The 21713-nt window shown below is 36.1% G+C and overlaps 1 protein-coding gene across 3 annotated transcripts in view; it reads left to right on the top strand.

Annotated features, from left to right (window-relative positions):
- kel (Kell metallo-endopeptidase (Kell blood group)) overlaps positions 1-21380 on the top strand; it is a 50499-nt gene extending 29119 nt beyond the window's left edge. For all 3 annotated transcript variants that reach the window (XM_039763711.1, XM_039763710.1, XM_039763712.1), the window contains 8 exons: positions 1588-1686; positions 1794-1871; positions 2007-2107; positions 7300-7410; positions 13500-13567; positions 14684-14817; positions 15301-15399; positions 21080-21380. In XM_039763711.1, the coding sequence (XP_039619645.1) occupies positions 1588-1686; positions 1794-1871; positions 2007-2107; positions 7300-7410; positions 13500-13567; positions 14684-14817; positions 15301-15399; positions 21080-21220 (831 nt within the window). In that variant the 3' untranslated portion in view covers positions 21221-21380. The remainder of the gene's footprint in view (positions 1-1587; positions 1687-1793; positions 1872-2006; positions 2108-7299; positions 7411-13499; positions 13568-14683; positions 14818-15300; positions 15400-21079) is intronic.
- The last annotated feature ends 333 nt before the right edge of the window (positions 21381-21713 follow it).

The following is a 21713-nucleotide window of genomic DNA, read 5'->3' as shown; positions in this document are numbered from 1 at the left end:
CTACGTGCAGTGGTCAAGTTCCAGACTGAACTGATTTAGTATTCAAAACATGGCGGCTTTAAAGGCCAGGACCACAAGTACATGGTGGAACTGGAAGTGACGTGCTTTTGGCCATCAGAACTGGAAAAGACGTTCTTCTGGGTGCTAGAAGCGGAAGTGATGTCTTCAAGGTTGAATCAGACAGGTTTTCCTGTGTTTGGTGTGTGGAAACAACAAAAGAGGGTTTAGTGCATCCCGCCACCCCCTGGCCTGGCATAGAATTACCTTCAGTTGGTCCACACTGCTTCCTCCTACTCGCACATGTGTGACACATATAAAGTTGAAGTCCAGAAAGGTAGTTATTATTGCTGTTTCCTTACATCCACAAGAACCTCAAATGGAGTCCCAGCCTTGTCATTAATTGCATGAGGTCTACGCCTTTTAAAGGTGTTTCATGTGCATTTTCTGGGTACTCTTTCAACCTATATTACAAAAGAATGTAATTTAAGTGGATAAGTAAAGCTATATTGGCATTGGGTGAGTAAGCACAGGAATTTATGAACACATATGCCCTCTGATGGACTGGGGTCTATTAAGTTAGTTATATCTAGTGTGATTGGGATATGCTCCAGCATCCTTGTTACCCTATAGTGCAGCAAGGGAGTTCAAAAAATGAGTATTGGATGATTGCTTAATTTCTATAGATTTTTCAGTTACCTGCTGTCTTTTATATTGAAAGAAACAGAAGTGTTTCTTTCAGTGGTATCTATAACTTTGTGAACATGCGGAATGTCATAGGAATAAAATGACACTTAAAGAACCCACTTCTAGAAAATATACAACAGTCAATTCACATTATGTGAAATGTAAATGTTCATTTTTTGGACTTCAGCTTGTTATGCAGCTTACATTGCGTTGTCACTTTTTAGGTACACCTGCAGTTCACATATGAGTAACATATGTACAGAAAACAATACTGAAATACTTAACAATATAAATATCTACTAATGGAAACAGTATACCAAACAACTAATGGTCTTTTTAGAAGGACAATACTTACTGCCACTGAGCAGGAAAAGTCATGGAATGGCAAGGAATATCAAGGAACCTGATAGTGAATTGAATTTAAGGCCTTCTCTGGAATGAGGTAATCACAGTAGAGTTCAACCATCAGTTAATCTGAAGAAGCTATTGGACTCTCTAGGGTCAACATGGATCAGTATTCCTGCTTGCATTTGTGACACCGTTTTAGCCAATACCTAGACCAAATTCTAGATTTTCTAAAGAAAAATGATTGAACAACTTGTTATTCATTTGATATATCTAATAACATGGCAACTCAGTGGAATTTTTAAAAAATGGACCTTAGAATCCACTATGAAGTTTTCACTTAATCTTTGTAAATACTAATAAAAGAGTTTAAATATATGTGTTTGTGAAATAATTAGAATGTGGCTGATCTTATTCACTTAAAAAGGCTTTTATTATATAATATATGCAGAAAGTATATTTTATTCCTGTCAGTACAGGAATAGGAATAGCTTAGTTGTTAGAGTAAAAAAAGAAATACCAAGAATCCACAGTAATTTGTTTTTTTGTGTCTCATAGGTTACAGAACTGGTCAACGAGATTAGATCAGCACTTCAGGCCATGATAGTAAATAATCAGTTAACAAGTGAGAAAACAAGAAAAGCTACACTAGAAAGGGTACTTCTTTTGTTTTGATTTGCATTATTACACAATGCTGTGAACCTTCCAATGAGGAGATATAACAATGTTTTGCTAATACAAATTAACATTCATTTTCATGGCAGCTGAAATCGGTAACAGTACATCTTGATCAACAGACTAGTGCTGAAGAATTAAAAATAATGGACACGCTATACTCAGAGGTGAAAGTTACACTAATACTTTTAAAAATAGTTCTGTGATTGTCTGTATCTCTGCAATATTCAGACTTTTGTTGCTTTATGGATGTGTTGAATGTCCTGAACCTGTCCTTAAACTGCTCTCTCTGTTCTTTGTAGTTTATTGTTACTGACAGCTATTTTGAGAGCTATTTACAGTACCTGAAGTTTGCCAAAAAGTGGAACATGGAAAGGATGAAGACAGCATCATGGCAAAATAGGTGTGTGGCCACATTTTTTCAGGAGTGTTTTTTAGCAATTCAATTAATGAAGCCCTATAATGTCCATGCTTAGATTTTATATTAATTACATGCAAGCCAATAATTGAATAAGAAGAGTTGCAAGATGAATCTCGAGTTACTTATAATTAACTGGCATTGTAACACAGCACTTAATTGTACTAATTCAGAGCTCTAGAAACCCAACACCTCTCTGTGTGATTTGCATGTTCAGTATCCACATGGGCCTTTCTTCAAATACTCCAGGTTCAATACATCCTAAAGAATTTAAGATATTTTATTTGCTAACACTAAATGAATCTGACATGAACAAGTGTGAGTGTGTGGGAAGTGTATCTTGTGTTGAAGAAGCATCCTGTCTAGGGGTTAGTTATTGTGTTGTGCTGCTGGGATAGGCACCTGTTCCATGCAAATCAAAACCTGAACTGATTTCAATGTCAATCAAGATCAATATGTGATATTGCCATGCAAGATAGTGCTCACTCACATAAAGTTATCCAAGCTTGTTATTTTTTACTAATTTGCATCTTCGAGTTTCTCATTTCAAAATCATTTTCCTGCATAGCCAGCAGTGATAACGTGTGATGAAGCTCTTAGTTTACACAACCAATTGCTGATCTTGCAAGATTTAAGATATCAGCTATGTTGAGCCAGTGTTGCAGACATGTCCAGTTTATCTGTGAGGGAGCACAGAGCAATGACCAAGCTGGCAGAGTGCTGGTGTTGTGCTCCCACCTTTAGTGTAGTGTTTTTGAACCCTGACACTGATGCCATGCTGCGTATACTGTTTTTATACTGTTACTACTCAAAAGGTTAGTCACAGTTTACTATAAATAGATAACAGCTGAAATAACAGTTAAAAATTCAATCCCACTTTAAAGCACTTTTAAGCAAAAACTTATTTTTAATAAACTAGGAGGCTCTGTCCCCTGTTCGCTTCGCTTGCCAACCCCCATGCAGGCGCCATGCGCCAGCCACTTCGTTTCTCTCCCGCTTGTGTATGGGTAAGCAGATATACAATTTAAACAGATTGTTATTTTCATGGTATGCATAATAGTAATACACAATAAATTGAAGTAAAATTATGTTAAATGTTGCGTTAGAGAGATTCGTTGAGTTATATGTTTTCGTTTTGTTTGGCTTTGAAATTAACACGCAAATACTTTTTAAACTTCTGTCTTTGATATCTCTGTCTTTCAAAAACTATTGTCGCAGACAATTCGTCACATGTTGGTTTATTATAAATGCGGCCCGTGATCTTTCGAATTCAAACAGAAATCCAAGAAAACTTCTTTCTCCGTGTTTTGCAAATAAATTTTGTGTAAAGTGCAATACTTTTGGACGTATGGATTTGTATCCATTATTGGCTGTAGAATTTCTATTATGCCTGAACGTTTCTCTTTCGAATCTATGTTGTATGGCTTCTCTGTGATCATAAATATAAACCTGACAGAATTGTGGTTTTGTCGAAATTAAACTTGTAGCTTTAATTGTTGCAGGACCACACATTCTAATAGTGTATGGTCCTGAATTGTGTAAACCTACGTTTTGAGCATTGAATGTTGTGATCATGAACAGATTATTGTAGATTCGGATATTTTGCCTGTAGTTTTCTGGATTTCACTTTCACCAAGCAAAAAATCTTTTCATTCTCACAGATATGCCTTTTCATTAGGAAGAACATCAGGTGCATAAATTTGCAAAAACCTCAAATAAACTATTCTCACGTTGTCATTATGGGGTGTTGTGTGTAGAATTCTTAGGAAAAAAAATGAATTTAATCCATTTTGGAATAAGGCTGTAACATAACAAAATATGGAAAAAGTGATGCGCTGTGAATACTTTCCGGATGCACTGTATATATCTTGTATCTAAATTCTGTCATAAGTTTGATCTTTTCTTTATTTTTAATTCACCACTCTAATATTCAGATGTTTCTGTTCTTTCTAGTAAATCTGTTAGTAGTTCATGTAGCCTTTTTGCATGACTCTTTCAATACTTATTTTGTTTACAAACATTGTTTACAAGTTTTTTTTTTGTTGTTGATTTTATTTAAAGAAGGTAACATTCCATACAATCAAGACTTCCTTTACCAACAAAAAATGTAACATCACCTACCATTGAGTCAGAGTTAACAAACCTAAAATCAACCCCCACCCAAGACAATGCGAGAAGAGCAATTCTTTAAAAAAACAACAAAGAAGGGAGAATATCATTTCACCCAATATAATAGCTTAATGTAATCTTTTATTAATGAGGTCTTGCCATATTTAAAAAAAAAAAAAGTTTTGAACAGATCTTCTAAGCGAGATTTTATTTTTTTCCAATTTCAAATGGTAGAACATCAGTTAGTCACTGGCTTATAACAGGTGGGCTGGGATTCTTCTAGTTGAGTAAGAAGTATATATAGAAGTAAATAAAGCATAGGTGATTACAATCAATTTGTCCTTCTCCACTTAAAGCCCATCCAGAAGTACACCAAACACAGCAGTTAATTGTAACACCAAATCTGTCTGACAGGCATTCAAAGACTTCTGACCAGAATGATGTTCATTTGTTTCCCGCCCAAAACATTGGACCTAGTGAGGGTGGAGCTTGATTGCAACATTCACAGGTTGGATGCACAAATGTCATGACAGCCCATAATACATGATTTATTCCACTGTCTGTCAACAACAGGGAATTTATGAGCAGAATATCAATTCAAAGCCTTTTAACCATGGAATGATAAGTGAGCATCTCATGTGTTATCAATTTAAAGCTACATCCATCTGAGCACATTTGTGCATGTCCTATAAAAATGAAGTAGTTCACTTAGTGATGTTTAATAAAGGGGTAGTGTGGAATAATGCTGAATAAGTGGGATAAATAGACATACTGTAGAACCAAACTAAAAGACCATAGCCAAGTCTTCAGAACAACAAGTTGGAATCCTGTAATGTACATGATCATAATATTGATGATGTTCTTTACTTCCTTCAAACTCAACTAGAACACCTTGAGTCAGTCTTTGTTCATCATACTCATTCAATTAATGCTTGAGGCATTCTTTAAAATCATTTAGCAGTGTGGATGGTATGGTTTCTGGTATGCCACTGTGCTCAAGGGTCCAGACTTCCACCTTCCAATGCATCATTAGTGTTTCCCCCGTGCAACACTTTATCTTGAATGAAACATTTTTTGCCTTTTTTCTGGTGGAAGAACTTCCATGATAGTAAAATAAAAGTTGTAAACTTTTCAATTCATATCCAGTAAAACCTTTTAATATTTTGAATAGAGTTTTTGAAGCATTTGGGCTACAGGTTTAATGGCCTTTAGAGTATCCACCAATTTCAATAGTAGCAGGAATATATTACTTTACCCATTAATTATATTAACAGAAAGGATTAAAAGAGACATGGATAAATACTAAATGCCTTTTACTACACTTTCATTTGAAATATTCTGTTACAGTAACAAATATTACTAAGAACTGTAAAATCATGAGAGAGACTGTAAAAATGCAGAATAATTATGATTAGTTAATTCTTATGGAGCATTTTGGAGTACAAGGGGGTTTATTTTGATAATAATAGAACTTTTCAAGATCTATAATAATAAATTACTGAGCAAAAGTCTTAGGAACTTGTGATAAAATGCTGTAAAGCAGGAATTTCCTTGAGGCTAATGCCACAAATAGTTTTTATTAATCAATAAACATCCCAAAAAGTGCAGCAAACAGATAAACACTTACTTGGAATCAATATTTGATGTGACCTTCCTTCTCCTTAAAAACTACAGCTATTTTCTTAAAGGAATACTATACCCAAAAACAATATTTTTTTATGTTATTTACCCCATGTAGTTTCTAGTGATGGCCAAGAAAAACTTTTAATCTTACGTTTTCCTGCAGTACAGAGATAACAGATTTTCCGATATAATTGGTGTTTATAGTGACCAAAGTTGAGCAGCATCAAACTGTTTCAAAAATTCCATAAAATAAATCTCATGTTACTTGTGTCTCATAATCCATGTGTCAAAACAGCCAGTCGAATGCTCACAATATCCCAAATATATGTATTGTTCCAAGCCTCTTGAAAACTTGCCATTGTTCCATTGCAGACTTTGGCAATCATTTGAAGAAATACAACCCCTCGCTTGTAGAGAGCCTCCACTGTGCTTCACTGTTTCACATTTCTCAGTTGTTTATTGGTTAAACGTATTTCTGTTAGAGCCAAAAATATCAAATTTTGAATCATCAGACCAGAGCACCTCCTGCCATTTTTCTACACCTTAGTTCTTATGTTTCCATGTGTAACTGAGTCATTTGACACTACCTTGGAAGAATGGCAGTTTGGTCACAACTCTACCATGAAGACCAATTCTGACTTCTCCAGATTGTAGATGGGTGTACCAGGATTCTAGTGGTTCTGCCTGCACTGTGCTGATAGCAGTTTCCCTGCCTTCTTTCAATTTTACAAGGAAGTAAGCTTGAAGAATTTCTCATTTGCTGCACTCATTTTCCATAGCCAACTACAGCCATTCCGTTCCACGGTTTTGATGTTCTTTTGTACTTCTGCTGAAGAGCTTGTAAAGCACATCTTGACACATATGCCAGCAATGAAATGTAGGCTCTTGTGTCTTGTTGCTATCATAATGTTTGCCATGGTGTAAGATTTGCAGGTTAAACCTCCACATTCACCACAATCTCATCATTTTACTATGGTCATCCCTTGCCCAGTTTTATTCCCTCTATGCAGCTATTTCTGTTTCACCTAATCACTTTCATTCAACCTACAAATTTTACCATTAATCAATGTCACTTCTTTGTTGTATTTGCTTAATAAAGCACTGGGTTATATGTCAATAAAGATGTCACTTTTCTAATTGGAATGTAGTCCATTAATATGTTAGTTTCTTTAGGGACATTCAAATATCTCCTGTATTGTTTCCCTTTTTGAAGAAGGAATGTTTGGAAGTCTAAAATACACTCTTTTCTATACACACACTAATCCAGAAGGCATAAACTAATTTTGTGAATTATCTGAAGTGCCTAAGACCTTTGCACAGTTGCCCCATAATCATGTAATGTAAAAACTGGGTTTGGATAGAAATATACATTTAAGTATACCAGATACAAGATCCAATGTTAAATCTGTTGATTTACTTATTGCTGAATTATTTTTCCTGTTCAGTTCACTTGGAAGTCCTCTTTCAACAGTCCCGTATCAATCACATGAGAAAAAAATCATTTATTTCCCAGCTGGAATGTTTCAGGAGCCACTCTTTGGTGAAGATTATCCAAGGTATGTATTTTGATAATACATGAAATAATGTAGAAAACTTTAGCCACCTACTTCAGGATGACCACTGGGAAAAACAGAAGCGCTGTTCTGAAGTTCAATCCTCAGGGCCCGTGGTGGCAACAGGTTTTTGTTACAACCAGTTTCTCAGTCAGTTATCCATCCAACCATTATGCAACCCGCTATATCCTAACTACAGGGTCATGGGGGTCTTCTGGAGCCAATCCCAACCAACACAGGGCGCAAGGCAGGAAACAAACCCTGGGCAGAGCGCCAGCCCACTGCAGGGCGTGCACACACACACCCACACACCAAGCACACATTAGGGACAATTTAGAATCTCCAATGCACCTAACCTGCATGTCTTTGACTGTGGGAGGAAAACGGAGCACCCGGAGGAAACCCACGCAGACACGGGGAGAACATGCAAACTCCACGTAGAGAGGACCTGGGAAGTGAACCTGGGTATCCTAACTGCGATGCAGCAGCACTACCCACTGTGCCACTGCACCACCATGCCGCCCTCAGTCAGTTATTGTTATCTTTCATTGATCTATTGTTTAATTACCTGACCTGTTTTTCCTTTTACTTTTAACTTAGAAAAGTGCAGTAGTGTCAAATTTACACTTACAGTAAATTAAGACACAGCCATGCACCGACATATGATTTCATCTGGCCATTTGGCTGCTTGCTGTATGTTAATTTTGTCATACTTCAGTCACAAGGTATACAGGTCATTGCATTTGAGGTACTATGGATCTGACATATGAGACCCGTTGAAATAATAGTAATAATAATGAAAGATTTGTTACTATTTACGAGGCATTTGTGAATGGAAAAAAAAAGTGTGAACCATAGGCACAGAAAGGTTGGAAATAAAATTAACATGGCAGCTGCATGAAGTGAGAGTTCAAACAAATTCTGCATGTCATGGTTAATCAGTGCCCTGAAAAAGTGCAGCAGAATCAAATTTCCACTGTCACTAGATAAGCAGGTCAGGTAGCATTACAGAGCAGCAGCAGAGGGAGAGTCTCAAAGCTGAGAACCGGATATGAAACAGTGTCTGCAGTATCAGTTCAGTGAAGGGTGGCAACTAAGAGACTGGTACATCTGCAGCTCCACACAAGGAGGTTCGCCTGCCTACATATGATAGACAGATAACTGAATGGAAGTGAAGCATTTAAGATTACAGCTGCATCACATACCAGCATAGTACATAACGTCCTCACTGTGTCATCTGACAATATAGCACTCAACATCTCCATTTGCCACCTAACAGCGAAGTGCTCAAGAACCCTGCTGCTGTGCCTTTGTCACTGGCCACATGCCTGCAATGGAAATGTGTTTTGAACAGTTTGTGTGAGATTTCAATGAAGAAGGGAGTGCTCTGTAACGGCACTGACAAGTTGCATCAGTCAGTGATGAAATGTATGAGCTGACATCCCATCATTTAAATAAGCTGCTTAAAAGCCAGCTGCAAAGAGCTTATAAAGGGGAATTAAAGTCAAAAATTCTAACTTGGATGAGTGGCCCTTTAAAGGATGGCAAGCTACCCAAAAGAGCTAAGGATCCACTGCCACTCAGTCCCGCTAAGGGGCAGCGAGGAACTACACTATTAATTCTATTCAGACATTCACCAAAAATAATGGAATATCACAGAAAGTGAAAAGGCATGCAGTAGAAAACAATCAAAGAACAGCAGTGGAAATGATGCTGAAACCAAACTTTCTAAAAACATGTTTTGTGTACAGTATTGTATTTTATTATTAAAATGTACAAAAGCATAACAAAAGCATCAAAATATGCCTCTTACGCAGATCTGTTCATTACATATGAAATGTTCATAAAACTTAGATATGTAGAAAGAATTGTTCCATGACTGGCAGCACAGCTGCATGTACCAGGTATACTGTCCCTACGGCTCTGAACTGTAAATACAAATTGCCTCAACTCGGTCATCCACAAATTTGGCACATTTTCTTCATCTTTAAATGCTTACGTTTTTATTTATTCACTTTTTCTGTGGAGTTTGCTTTTGTAGTTATATCTGAAAATGGGCAGATCTACTATAAAATTAATGAAGCTTAAGCTTCAGGGCTTCTGATCCTGGCGAGGCCCAGAAGAGACTTTAATTTTGACCAACCCCCCCATAACTCCAAAGCTATAAGGAATGGGGATTTTTTATTCAAACTAGTGACTTTGACATATGAGATGATCCAGTACAGCAACATGTTAATCATAGTCTGACATGTAGTTGTTAATGTTTTTAAGAATTTGTGGTTATCTGTTGAGAAACAACCCCATTGAAGAAAATAACAGTGGTTACCCAGACCTCCTTGGTTATTGAGAAGGGGCCCCCATAACAGTTCAAGGGCCTGAAAAATGTAGGCCCCTCACTGTATCTCAATATAGACAAGTAATACTGAGTAGAGCAGACACCAGCACAAATGGTCCTGAAAGGACCAGCTACTTCAGTGTTACCCACTTGCGTGCTTATTAGTAAATAATTGTCTAAATAACCTGAACATTAAAAAAATAATATTTAAAAAGAAAAAGAATGATTTCTTACTCATCTAACACATATAAATTAATTCAGTAGAAATACAGAACAACCAGTTTGTAATTTCCAGATGGTTGTAAAAATCAGATAAACTGGGGTGTTGCAGGTCCAATTAAGAAAAGAAACCTGTTGTCACAGAGGCCGGGAGGACTGAACATTGAGAACTGCTATTCTAAAAGATCATTCAGAGTTGTATAGCAGGGTGGCACAACAGGCTCCCACCGCTGCCCCACTGCTCTAGAAAGCTAGTTTTGAATCCCAGCCTACTCAGAGTCTCTGTAGGTTTTCCATGTTCTTCAGGTGCCTGCATGGGGTTTTCCACTATGTATCACTAGGGTTTTGTACTGTGTTAACCATTATGAATGTAGTGAGAAGTCAAATGATCAAGAAAGAAGTCAAAATGATACATTTTATTGGCTAACTAAAAAGATTACAATATGCAAGCCTTAGAGGCAACTCAGACCCCTTCTTCAGTTTCGTGTTGCCTTGAAAGCTTGCATATTGTAATCTTTTTAGTTGGCTGATAAAAGGTGTCATTTTGCTTGACTTTTCAATACACTGTGTAACAGGTATTTATTGCATTGACTCAGACTCTTCTTTGGTTTTGTTTTTTTTTTTATTGCGTCTCTTTTCCTTCAGCCAATAATAGTTAATTTGTTTTAATTAGGTTGGAGGCAGGGCCTTTAATTAATAATACAAATAATACATTTTATTTATATAGCACCTTTCCCATGCTCAAGGTACAGAATATAAGAAAGAACGACAGGGTATACAGTATATAGCATTGTACAAACCAAATAAATAAATAAAGAAGATTAAGACAGTAAATTCAGAGAAAATCATAACAGACAACAGAATTGATGGTCTAGCACACACATACAGGTTACATGAGCATCTTGACAGAGAGATAAACTGAGAGATGGGTAGTAAAGTCAAGTAGAGCTAAAAGCCTTCCTGAACAGATGAGTTTTGAGTTGTTTTTTAAAAGAATTCATGGAGTCAGCTAAACTGATTAATTTCGGTAGGTCATTCCAGAGTCTGGGCGCTATACAGCTGAAGGTCCTGTCACCCATGGAGTGTAGATTAGTGTGGGGCACAAGAAGATTGCCAGAATCAGAGGACCTTAGTGAGCGGGCAGGCACATAGTGATGGAGAAGGTCACTGATGTAGTTTGGTGCGAGGTTATTTAAGGCTTTGTAGGTTATTAGTAGGAGTTTATATTCGATTCTGTAAGACACAGGGAGCCAGTGAAGACGGAGCAGGATGGGTGTGATGTGCTCGCTGCTGCTGGTTTGAGTAAGGACTCTTGCAGATGAGTTTTGAATAAGCTGGAGCTGTGATATAGGATTAGAAGGGGCACCTGCCAGCAGCGAGTTACAATAATCGATGCGGGATGTGATAAAAGCATGGACAAGTTTCTCAGCATTAGAAAAGGAGAGGAAGGAGCGAACACGGGATATGCTATGGCTGTGAAAGTAAGAAAGTTTCTTAATGTGATTTATGTGGGCGGAATAAGAGAGGGAGGAATCAAAAATGACACCAATATTCTTTGCAGTAGAGGCAGGTCTGATGAGATCACCGCCAAGATGGACTAGGAAGGAGCTCATTTTTATTAAGTTGCATTTTAGTCCCAATTTGCAGGAGTTCAGTTCCATTTTGTTGCAATTTAATTTTAAAGAGTTCTGCTCCATCCAGGTTTTAATTTCACTAAGGCAGGTTGTGAGCTGAGAAAGCTCTGATGAAGTTCCACTTTTAACATTGAAGTAGAGCTGAGTATCATCTGCATAAAGATGATAACCCAGTCCATAGCTAAGAATAATATGGCCAAGGGGAAGCATATAAATACAGAAAAGCAGAAGGCCGAGGACAGAGCTCTGAGAAACTCCTTGTATGATTGGCGCTGAGCTGGATCTGCTGTTGCCAAGACTAACAAACTCTTTTCTATTAGTCAGATAGGACTTGAAGCACTGGAGGGCAGTCCCAGCGATACCCAGCATGTTCTCCATTCTAGACAGTAGAATGTCATGTCTGAGAGTGTCAAATGCTGCACTGAGGTCTAATAGAATTAATATGCTGGTTTGTCCAGAGTCTGCTGTCATAAGCAAATCATTGGTTGCCCGTAGCAGAGCAGTTTCACAGCTGTGCCGCGGCCTGAAACCAGATTGAAAGGGTTCCATCAAATTATTAGACGTTAAGTAATTGGTGAGTTGGGAAGATACAACACGCTCAAGAGCTTTTGACAGGAAAGGTATGTGGGAAATATACAATAAAATAAAATAAAATAATTGTTCCATATACAATAAAATACAATACAACTTATTTTTGCATAGCACTCCTCACTGATGGTAGAGGAGCACAGCACTGTGAATAATTCTCAGGTAAAGTGTTAGTATAGATGATAAAGATATACATATAAGATAATGAGTTGTTAAATGAACATAAAACAAAACAGAAATTGATTAACATTGTTGGTTTCTGTTTATATTTGTCCATTGTCATTGTTGAACTATGATGAAATACCAAAGTCAAAGACAAATTCAGACACAGTCACAGTCCTGGACACCTCAGCTAACCAGCTGCCTACTCCTCCTGGACATTCTATAAAGGGGTCTGTGCTGGGCCATCCAATCTGACGTGAGAATCCTTCCTTCTGATAATTCCAATGCTCCTTTATTTGAGAAGACTTTTCCATAAGAAGGATAATAGGCATATAAGAGATTTTTTGAGTCTCCTCCATTTTGAATAAGTCTTAATAATGTTTAAAATTATTATTTTTTTAATATTTAAATTTTCCCTGCTTTTGGTTAATGTTAATATTGCTTAAGTATCATTTGCTAGAACTTTCATATTGTTCATATTTAAGATCATTCAAGTTTGATTCCAGGCTTTCTCTTCTCTTTCTACCTCTTTTGGTGTGTACTATGTGGATTTCAATTAGGCTTTTTTCATGTGTTCATTTGAAAATTTCATTAGTTCCATTCTTTATTTTCATTTTTTTCTTGTTTCATAGTTTTGTTTGTAATTATTATGTCATTTGGGCTTACATTTTTATTTTTAAATAATAGTAATACAAATGCATTTTATATTTAGCTCCTTTCCTATGCTCAAAGTGCTTTTCCTTTTTTTGCCCTTTTAAGGTTAGTTGTTTGACACTCTTACTCTACTTAATTCATAATTTAGCTATTGACCATTACCTAAATACAGTAATTTAAATGCTGATTGTTAGTTTAATATTTGTTAAAGTGTTTGTATAGTTTTAGTCTTTCCCCATGGAAAGAATTCTAGGACTTTTTAATAGCATTTTTTGTTAACCCCTTGTTTGTTTTTTTCCCATTATTTTGTGTGCCTTGCTATCAACCTTAAAATTACATTATGTTAAAAATCTTACTTGTTTTCGTAGTATATATCTTGTTGATCCACACGGGTAATAAAAAAAAACGTTAGTCTTTTTTATTGCTGACAATCAGTGAAACAAACAGAAATGAAATATAACACTAGCAGTAAGCTCACTTGTCTCATCTTCTCTATTTAGGGCAGTTTATTATGGAGGAGTTGGCACTGTCATAGCTCAAGAGCTAATAATCATGCTAGCTGACTTTGGTGAGCATTATTTATTTAATTAAATAAATTATTGAAAAATAAAATGTGAATGAACAGAGGAGATGAGTGGAACAGAGAAAGGAAATAAATCTGTATTAAATTATGTCAAAATCCATGCACATTAGTGGTGTTTTAACTCACTTGACATAACACCTCATGTTGTTTATTTTCAACTTACAAAATGCATCAGATTCAATCTATCTTTTGCAAATGTTATGATGTCTATCACTAACTAAAAATGCTGCATATTATTACATTTGGAAAGCTTGTGTATATCCCAGTAAACATATATAAATTGCTTGATAATACCCTTGGCATAATAGATGAAAGTAACACGTGGTGTCCCAGACCCATTTACAAGCTGATATTAACGTTCCTCTTGTAGAAGAATATCAGGAATATAAGGATATTGAGAAAAAGGACAAGCAAGAAATCGGATACACTGGGACACACTTTAAAATACAGGTACATGCATTGTAATTACATCCATCCATCCATCCATCTTCTAACCCGCTGAATCCGAATACAGGGTCACGGGGGTCTGCTGGAGCCAATCCCAGCCAACACAGGGCACAAGGCAGGAACCAATCCTGGGCAGGGTGCCAACCCACCGCAGGACACACACTAACACACCCACACACCAGGGCCAATTTAGAATTGCCAATCCACCTAACCTGCATGTCTTTGGATTGTGGGAGGAAACCGGAGCGCCCGGAGGAAACCCACGCAGACACGGGAGAACATGCAAACTCCACGCAGGGAGGACCCGGGAAGCGAACCCGGGTCTCCTAACTGCGAGGCAGCAGCGCTACCACTGCGCCACCGTGCCGCCCCATTGTAATTACATGACACGCAATAAGCAGTTGCACTCTATTTACCATGAAAATGAAATTATATTATACATATAAAATTACAGCTACATCATGTAATTAGAAGTTTAACAGCTTCTCCAGTATGATTATTGTAGAAATGTGAATCCAAAGGCAACAACAGAGCGGCAGAGAGATAGACAGTAGCTTATAGTAACTCTTGGACTTAAAGGGTTAATAGATTTTCTTTTTGTACTTTAGATAACAAACAGCTGTAACAAAATTTGTTTCACCCATTATCTTACAGAGAATGATCCAAGCAGCTGGTCAGCTTCCCAGGAGTTTCTGAACTGTTTGCGAGTTCAGTTACAAAATGACACAATACGTATTGATTCACATAAGACCTGGGCAGAGCACAAAGGGATGGAAGTTGCATATCACGTAGGTATTGATCTGAATGAAACCTACAGGAGGTATTCGCAGAAAGGTTAAACTGAGAAATAATGGTTATATAAACAATATTATCGGTTAGGGATTTATTTTTTTGCAATTTTAAACATAGCTGGATAGGCTGTGTCATCTCTCCTATACATTACATGCTCCTTATTGTATTTGGTATATCAATATGTGCATTTTATTATACTATTTTTGTTAAAGGTTCTTCATGAAATAGCTCAGAAAATAATAAAAAGAAGAAATATAATTTTAATTGTAATGATCACTTGAACTTTAATCCATAATTTATAAAATACAAAGCTCTGTTATTAGAATAATATTATTAATAAATGCTTTTATTAAATCTACAGAAGTGAGATGATTAACATTTGTAACCTTAATGCTTCGCATGTATGTTTTACCAATGCATTTTTGATACTGTCTTGTACTTTATGAACTAAACTGAATACGATACCCTCTCAATTTCAGGCATATGAAAGCAGGCTGAACACAGACTGGTGTGAATCCAGTCTAGCAAATTTAGAATCTCTCACCAAGCGTCAGATGTTCTTTGTAACCTACGCACAGGTATTTAAAATCTTAACCACTCTTTATATGTATAAATGGCTTTGGGTAATGATATCTGAAAACTTTCTTGGAGCAAGGCCATGGAACTTTGTGTGAATGCATATAATAAGCAATACCATACATGTACATTCATTCCTAAAATAGAATTTCTGTAAGCGTTTAAGAGAACTATTTGCTAATCAGTGAAATAAACTGGATCCCTTCTTGTCTCGCTTGTTTCAAAACACAACCAAACAAAAACTCAAAAATTCCAATTGCAATTCAAATTTCAACATTTAAAACATTTAAATTCAGGTCAGAAAAATAAATTCTGAAAAATTCAAAAGACTCCTAAACATTTCAAAAGATAAGCAACAGAACAATATAGCTAGACTAAAGACAAGGCCAAAGCTCACTCATCCAGAAATCAAAATCCAAAAAAACAGAGTAATACCCAAAGACAGGGATCACAAATAAATACACGAGGCTTTAGATGCATTCATCTCAAGGTTCTCAGATTATTCAAAAATGTCAAAATACAAAAAATACTAAAAACAGAGATTAAAAACTATCATATATGATATTCAAAACTAGGTAAATATTCAGGTTAATATAGAAAAGTGCCAAGTGCTACATGTAGGCTAAAGAAATGTTCATTTAAATACATGATGGGAGACACTTTCTTATATGTAACCATGACAATATGTTGTTTTTCTTGTCTAGGAGATTTGTCAAAGTAGTTAAAAAGGGGAAATGACACGTTGTAAAAATGGTTTAATAGAAATCAATAGATTCTTTGCTAAGCAAGGATAATGATTCAGCAAACTCTTATCTGTACTACTGTGTACAGTTCTGGTCACTATGCTAAAAGAGACAGCAGCAATAGAACATGTGGGGAAGAAAGCAACTGAGTGCCTCCCAGAAGAAAAGGGCATGCCTTATTCTAACAGGCCCAGGGAATTAAACCTCTTTAGTCCCAAGCAGGGAGGGCTATGTGGAGACCTAATCTGGTTCTTCAGAATTCTCACAAGTATCAATTCAGTTGATTAAGCAGAATTCTTTTGATTAAATAACAAATCACATACTCAAGGACAATAGTGGAAATTAAGATGTAGTATATTTAAGAATGAAGTGTTGCAGACTTGTGCTCACCTACTATAAAATTGTTTGGAGGCATTAGACGTATATAAATGAAAGATCTGTGTGTATGTGTCTGTGTGTGCTCATATGGAGCAGTCCGCTCTGCTGATGCTCAACCACAGTCACTAGGTGGCGCATGCATGCATTTACTTAAATTTTTTCTGCGTTTGCATGCACCTCACTTCTCACTATGAAAGACTTGTGTGTATGAAGCTTAAACACAGACACAGAAGTTGATGTGAATTCTATAGAAGATGTAGAAGCTTGTACAAGTATGATTTGCACTTGGTGAGATGGTGCATGCATGCACTTTTAGACTTTTTTGGCACTTGAATGCACCTCACTTCTCATTCAACTGAAGCAGACAAACTCAGATATGTGATACATGCATGTTGTATGTTCACACAATGAGCTACCATACATTTTCCTGAGACAGGTTCCAGCCTGTCCCACTCAGTCTGTGCCACAGCTGCACTCAACTACACGTCCATCTCAGACAAGATATGACCTGTCCCGGCACACTTAGGTGATGCCTCTGCATGTTCACCAATATAGTAAAACTGCTAGGGAGTCTTCGGATTGTTTTTTGTACCAAAGACCATATCCAGCTTGTCTTTTAATAAATAGCAAACTGCTGTGACAAATTCCATCTTGTACTAAAAGTGTACCCAAAAGGTCAGTACAGTGATCCCTCGCTATATCGCTCTTTGACTTTCGCGGCTTCACTCCATCGCGGATTTTATATGTAAGCATATCTAAATATATATCACGGATTTTTCGCTGGTTCGTGGATTTCTGGTTGGTTTCCCCAGTTGATTTCATACAAAGGACGCTATTGGCTGATGGCTGAGAAGCTATAAGCCCTTTAGCTGCCTCCCATGCGCACATGCGTGACACATGGCATTTATTATGTTGTTTACCTTTATGCATCTAAATTGCATTTTGTACATTTTAAAAGTTGTACACATGTGCAAAATTGAAATAATTTACCAGTCATTGCATTTTTGCAATAAATCAAATCTTTGCCACTCTTTAAGGATTTTGTCACCAATGTGTGCATGCATAGTGTACGCAAATGTCTATACAATATGCATTTTCAATAGTTCTAGCGTGGACTGAGATACTTTTGCAACCAATCTGAAATCACTAGCATGGATGGAGCTGTGTACATAGATTGCTTTGCTTTTAAAACACCTATTTTAAATGAAAACAAAGAAGTGCAGATAGAGCCGTAGATGAAAACCATAAAAATACCAAAGGAAATTCCTAAACTCCGTAGTTGAACACAGCAGAAAAATGTAAATAACATCAGAATTAACTACAAAGTCAGAGTCAGTGTACAGCTTCAGGGGATGAATGCCCACTCAGGATGCTCAGGCTAGAAATGGGGGTTTGTCTGCTAAGTTACAGACTCCTTGAAAAATCTATGATGTAAATAAGAGGTTTTAAGCTATGTGAATGGGTAATTCATTGGAGCCTTTCAACAAAAATGAACAAGTGTATTTGTCTCATCAATATCATCTTTTTTGACTACCATGCAGGATAATGCATTGAGCAAAGTGATTCAGCTCTTTGAGAATTCAAGAGCTAGTTAAATCAGTGATTCAGACTGAGAAATGATGCTGGTCTAAAACAGGCAAAAGTTTCACCTCTCACTTACAATTTGTGGTGACTGTTAACATCAGCTCTGCCGATAGCTTTAAAAAGCAATTGACGTTCTGAAATGAAAGTCAATACTGTTAAAGTGACTGTATATATGCCATCATCCTCTATCACCTTAAAATATTTAATTGAGCTCAGTTAGTGTCAGTATTTACAATATTGATCCTATGAACCTATGTGTGATGTTTGTAGGCGGGGGTGATGACATCTGTAAACCTTTATTAGGCATATTTGAGCAGTCACTTGCGAATGGAGAAGTATCTGAGGACTGGAAACATGAAAATGTGACTTCATTCTCCAAGAAAGGAGACAAAATGCAAATAAAATAAATTATAAAGTTCCCATATGAAAATAACATACTTAATAATAACCAGCATGGGTTTACGTGAGGAAGATCTTCACAAACCAATCTTTTAGATTTTTTTGAACTGGCAACTGCAATCATTGACACAAGCAAGGCATGCAACATAATTTACTTAGACTTTCAAAAGCATTAAATATAGTCCTCTCCTTGAAGATTAAAACAAATAGCTATAGGTATCAGAGGTAACTTACAAAACTGGATCTCACGTTGGTTAACCTGCAAGAGACAAAGAGGAGAATGCCCTAAATGGAGTGAGGTCATCAGTGGAAACCATTAGGAGTCTGTTGTGGAACAGTTAGATTTTCTGATTTACATCAACGACATAGATTTTGGTATAGTTAGTAAAGTTGTAAAATTTTCAGATGATACTAATATTGGAGCAATAACAGATGCTGAGGGGGCAGCAACAATGATTCAGAAAGGTTTGGACAAGCTGAAGAACTGTGTGAACACTTGGAAAATACAGCTTTTTACAGAAGAGTGCTACACATGGGCAAAAGGAATGTGAATTATAAATACAAGAGACGCTGTCCTACCAGAAGCGATCTCTGTAAAGGATTAGGAATTTCTGTTGACACAACGTTTAAAAAATCTAAAAAATGTGCAGAAATTGTTAAAAGGGCAGATTAAATGTTAGGATATATTGCTAAAATTATGGAATATAAATTAAGGGGCATCACACTTGGACTATAATTATATAATGCACTAATGAGACAGCATCTGGAGTATTATGTTGAATTCTGGCCACCATGCTACAAGTAAGACAGAGCAGATCTTGGAGCATTTCATAGGATAGCAACCAGGTACATCTCAGGAGTTAAGGACATGCCATAGTCTAATCAAAGAATTAAACCTGCTTAGTCTTGAACAGATGAGACTGCGTGGGGACCTAATCCATGTCTTTGAAATCTTCAAACTCATTGATAAAATAGAACCAGCTGAATTATTTGAGCTAAACAGTGAATCACGTACTTGAGAACATAAAAAGGAAGCACATTTAAGACTGAATCCAGGAAGCACTTCTGTAGGCAAAACATTATAGGAATCTGGACTAAACTATCAAGCCATGTAGTTAAAGGACAAACCTTGAGAACCCTTGAGAAGCGTCTGATGGACAAATTGGGACAGTTTAGCTATTAGCTAAATAAACAAGCTTCATGAAGTAAATGGTTTCCTCTCATTTGTCAAATTTCTGATGTTATGTGCTCTCTATGTCACATGACTGGCAACAGGCAGTGCAGCCACGAATATTGCTGCAACCATAAAGAAACAGTCGCAAAATAGTAACTACCATCGCAAAAACTAGAACAAAAAATGAAACTGTGAGGACATCTACAAAATAATGGTAAAAACATCAATGCAAAATAAGAATAATAATTTTATAGACTGTTATTCAATTGATGCTCTATGAAAAGAAATTTTATGATAACAAAGCATCAAACAATTATATATTTAGAGAGTAAAGTGTGCATTTTCCTGTTTTTTGTTCATTTGATAAATGCTGTAATGTAGGCAGTTGTAAAATTGTTTTACCTTTTAGTGAGGTAGTGGAAGGAAAACAGGCTGACATCATATGTGGAAATTACCTTCAAAGATTTCACGAAATATTTATTGTTCTTTTAAAAGTTAATAATAATTTTAATTTCATGGATTAAGTGTCAAAATATGTGCAGTATTTAGCAGTTCAATTTGCTAATCCCTTGATTGCAGAAAGAAAGAAACCAAAACAAAAACAATAATTGCAAGAAGCCTGCATGCATATCAGCAAAAAAGCATTCAGTCACTTTAAACAAAAAAAAAAAAAACCTTTTCAAGCCTTACAATTGTGGATTCTCTTGCCGAATGCTAAGCCCTTTTATTAAAAATAATAAAAAGAGCTGTGGAGGGATTCACACAGTATGAATGCATGAATTCCATTTTGTAAATGTCATGGGATGTTTTTTAATGACATGTCTTACACATACACCCCTTAGGCTAAATAGCACTATTACACTTTGGTCAACTGAATTACAAGACATGTCCCATATCAAAAGGTGGGTTTGCAATACAGTATACGCTTACAAGGTGTGCCTTTGAGAAGGACAGCTAAGAAACATGACCAATAAAACCTGATAACATCAAGGTTTGCCCAAGCAGCTAGATCAGGAGGTTTAAGGAAGAGTCTCAGAATGTAACCAGGCTTTACTCACTGATTGGGTTTGCTTGTCTTTCACACTGTTAATTAGATAAGAAACTATCTTTTGTTTTCCAAGGATTAAATGTTAGCCACCTGAAAATGTTATCTTAGTGTACTGTATTTTTTAACTTAATTAGTCTAAATTCATCAGTACACACTTATCAGGTATTATCGATTTTGATCATGCAAATCTAGAAGTTAAATTTGTCAGCAATTAGCTTGCATATAAATATCCAGAGGATGTTGCTGTATAAAATACTAATCAGAGTGATAATAAAAGCAAGTCTTCTACACTTCATTGATTATTTGTCAGTGTTTCCCATTGACTGTTTACTTCACATGCATTTTTCTGTCTCCAGATAATTTGTGAAGCTTCAGGTAAAGCCTCAGCAATCGAAGCTGAATTCAGAGTGAAAGGTTTGTACAGTTCATTTTTGTTTCAAAGAGCGTTTGGCTGCTCAGCAAAGTCATCAAGGAACCCTCTGGAGAAATGCAACTGAACTCAACTATATTGGCAGAGTGCTTTCATTATTAAAACATACTCGGGACACTCTATAAAGTGCTATAATACGGAAATGGAACAGCAATTGGCATGTTTGTCTAGTTCATCCTGACAGACTGTGCTTCTTCTTCGCATTATAAGCATGCCTAATTACTAAATGTTGGATATATATATATATATATATATATATATATATATATATATATATATATATATATATATATATATATATATATATATACCTGTATATATATATATAAATAGATATATATAGATATATAGATATATATATATATATAATTTTACTTATTTTAATGTCAATAACAAGTTATATATTTGCTTATAATGTAGTATATTGTATTTTTATATTTTCTGTGACCTGTAAATACCTGATCTGGAAATATACAATCACGTTTATTTACTAGTAAGGAGTTTGGACATTCTAATGTGGTTTGATGTTACACAACTTGTCACTTTCATAAAAAGTTATG

The sequence above is a fragment of the Polypterus senegalus genome, chromosome 9 (assembly GCF_016835505.1).
Source record: "Polypterus senegalus isolate Bchr_013 chromosome 9, ASM1683550v1, whole genome shotgun sequence".
Taxonomy (NCBI): domain Eukaryota; kingdom Metazoa; phylum Chordata; class Cladistia; order Polypteriformes; family Polypteridae; genus Polypterus; species Polypterus senegalus.
The sequence above is the reverse complement of the archived record's forward strand: the minus strand, read 5'-3'. Positions and strand labels throughout refer to the sequence as shown.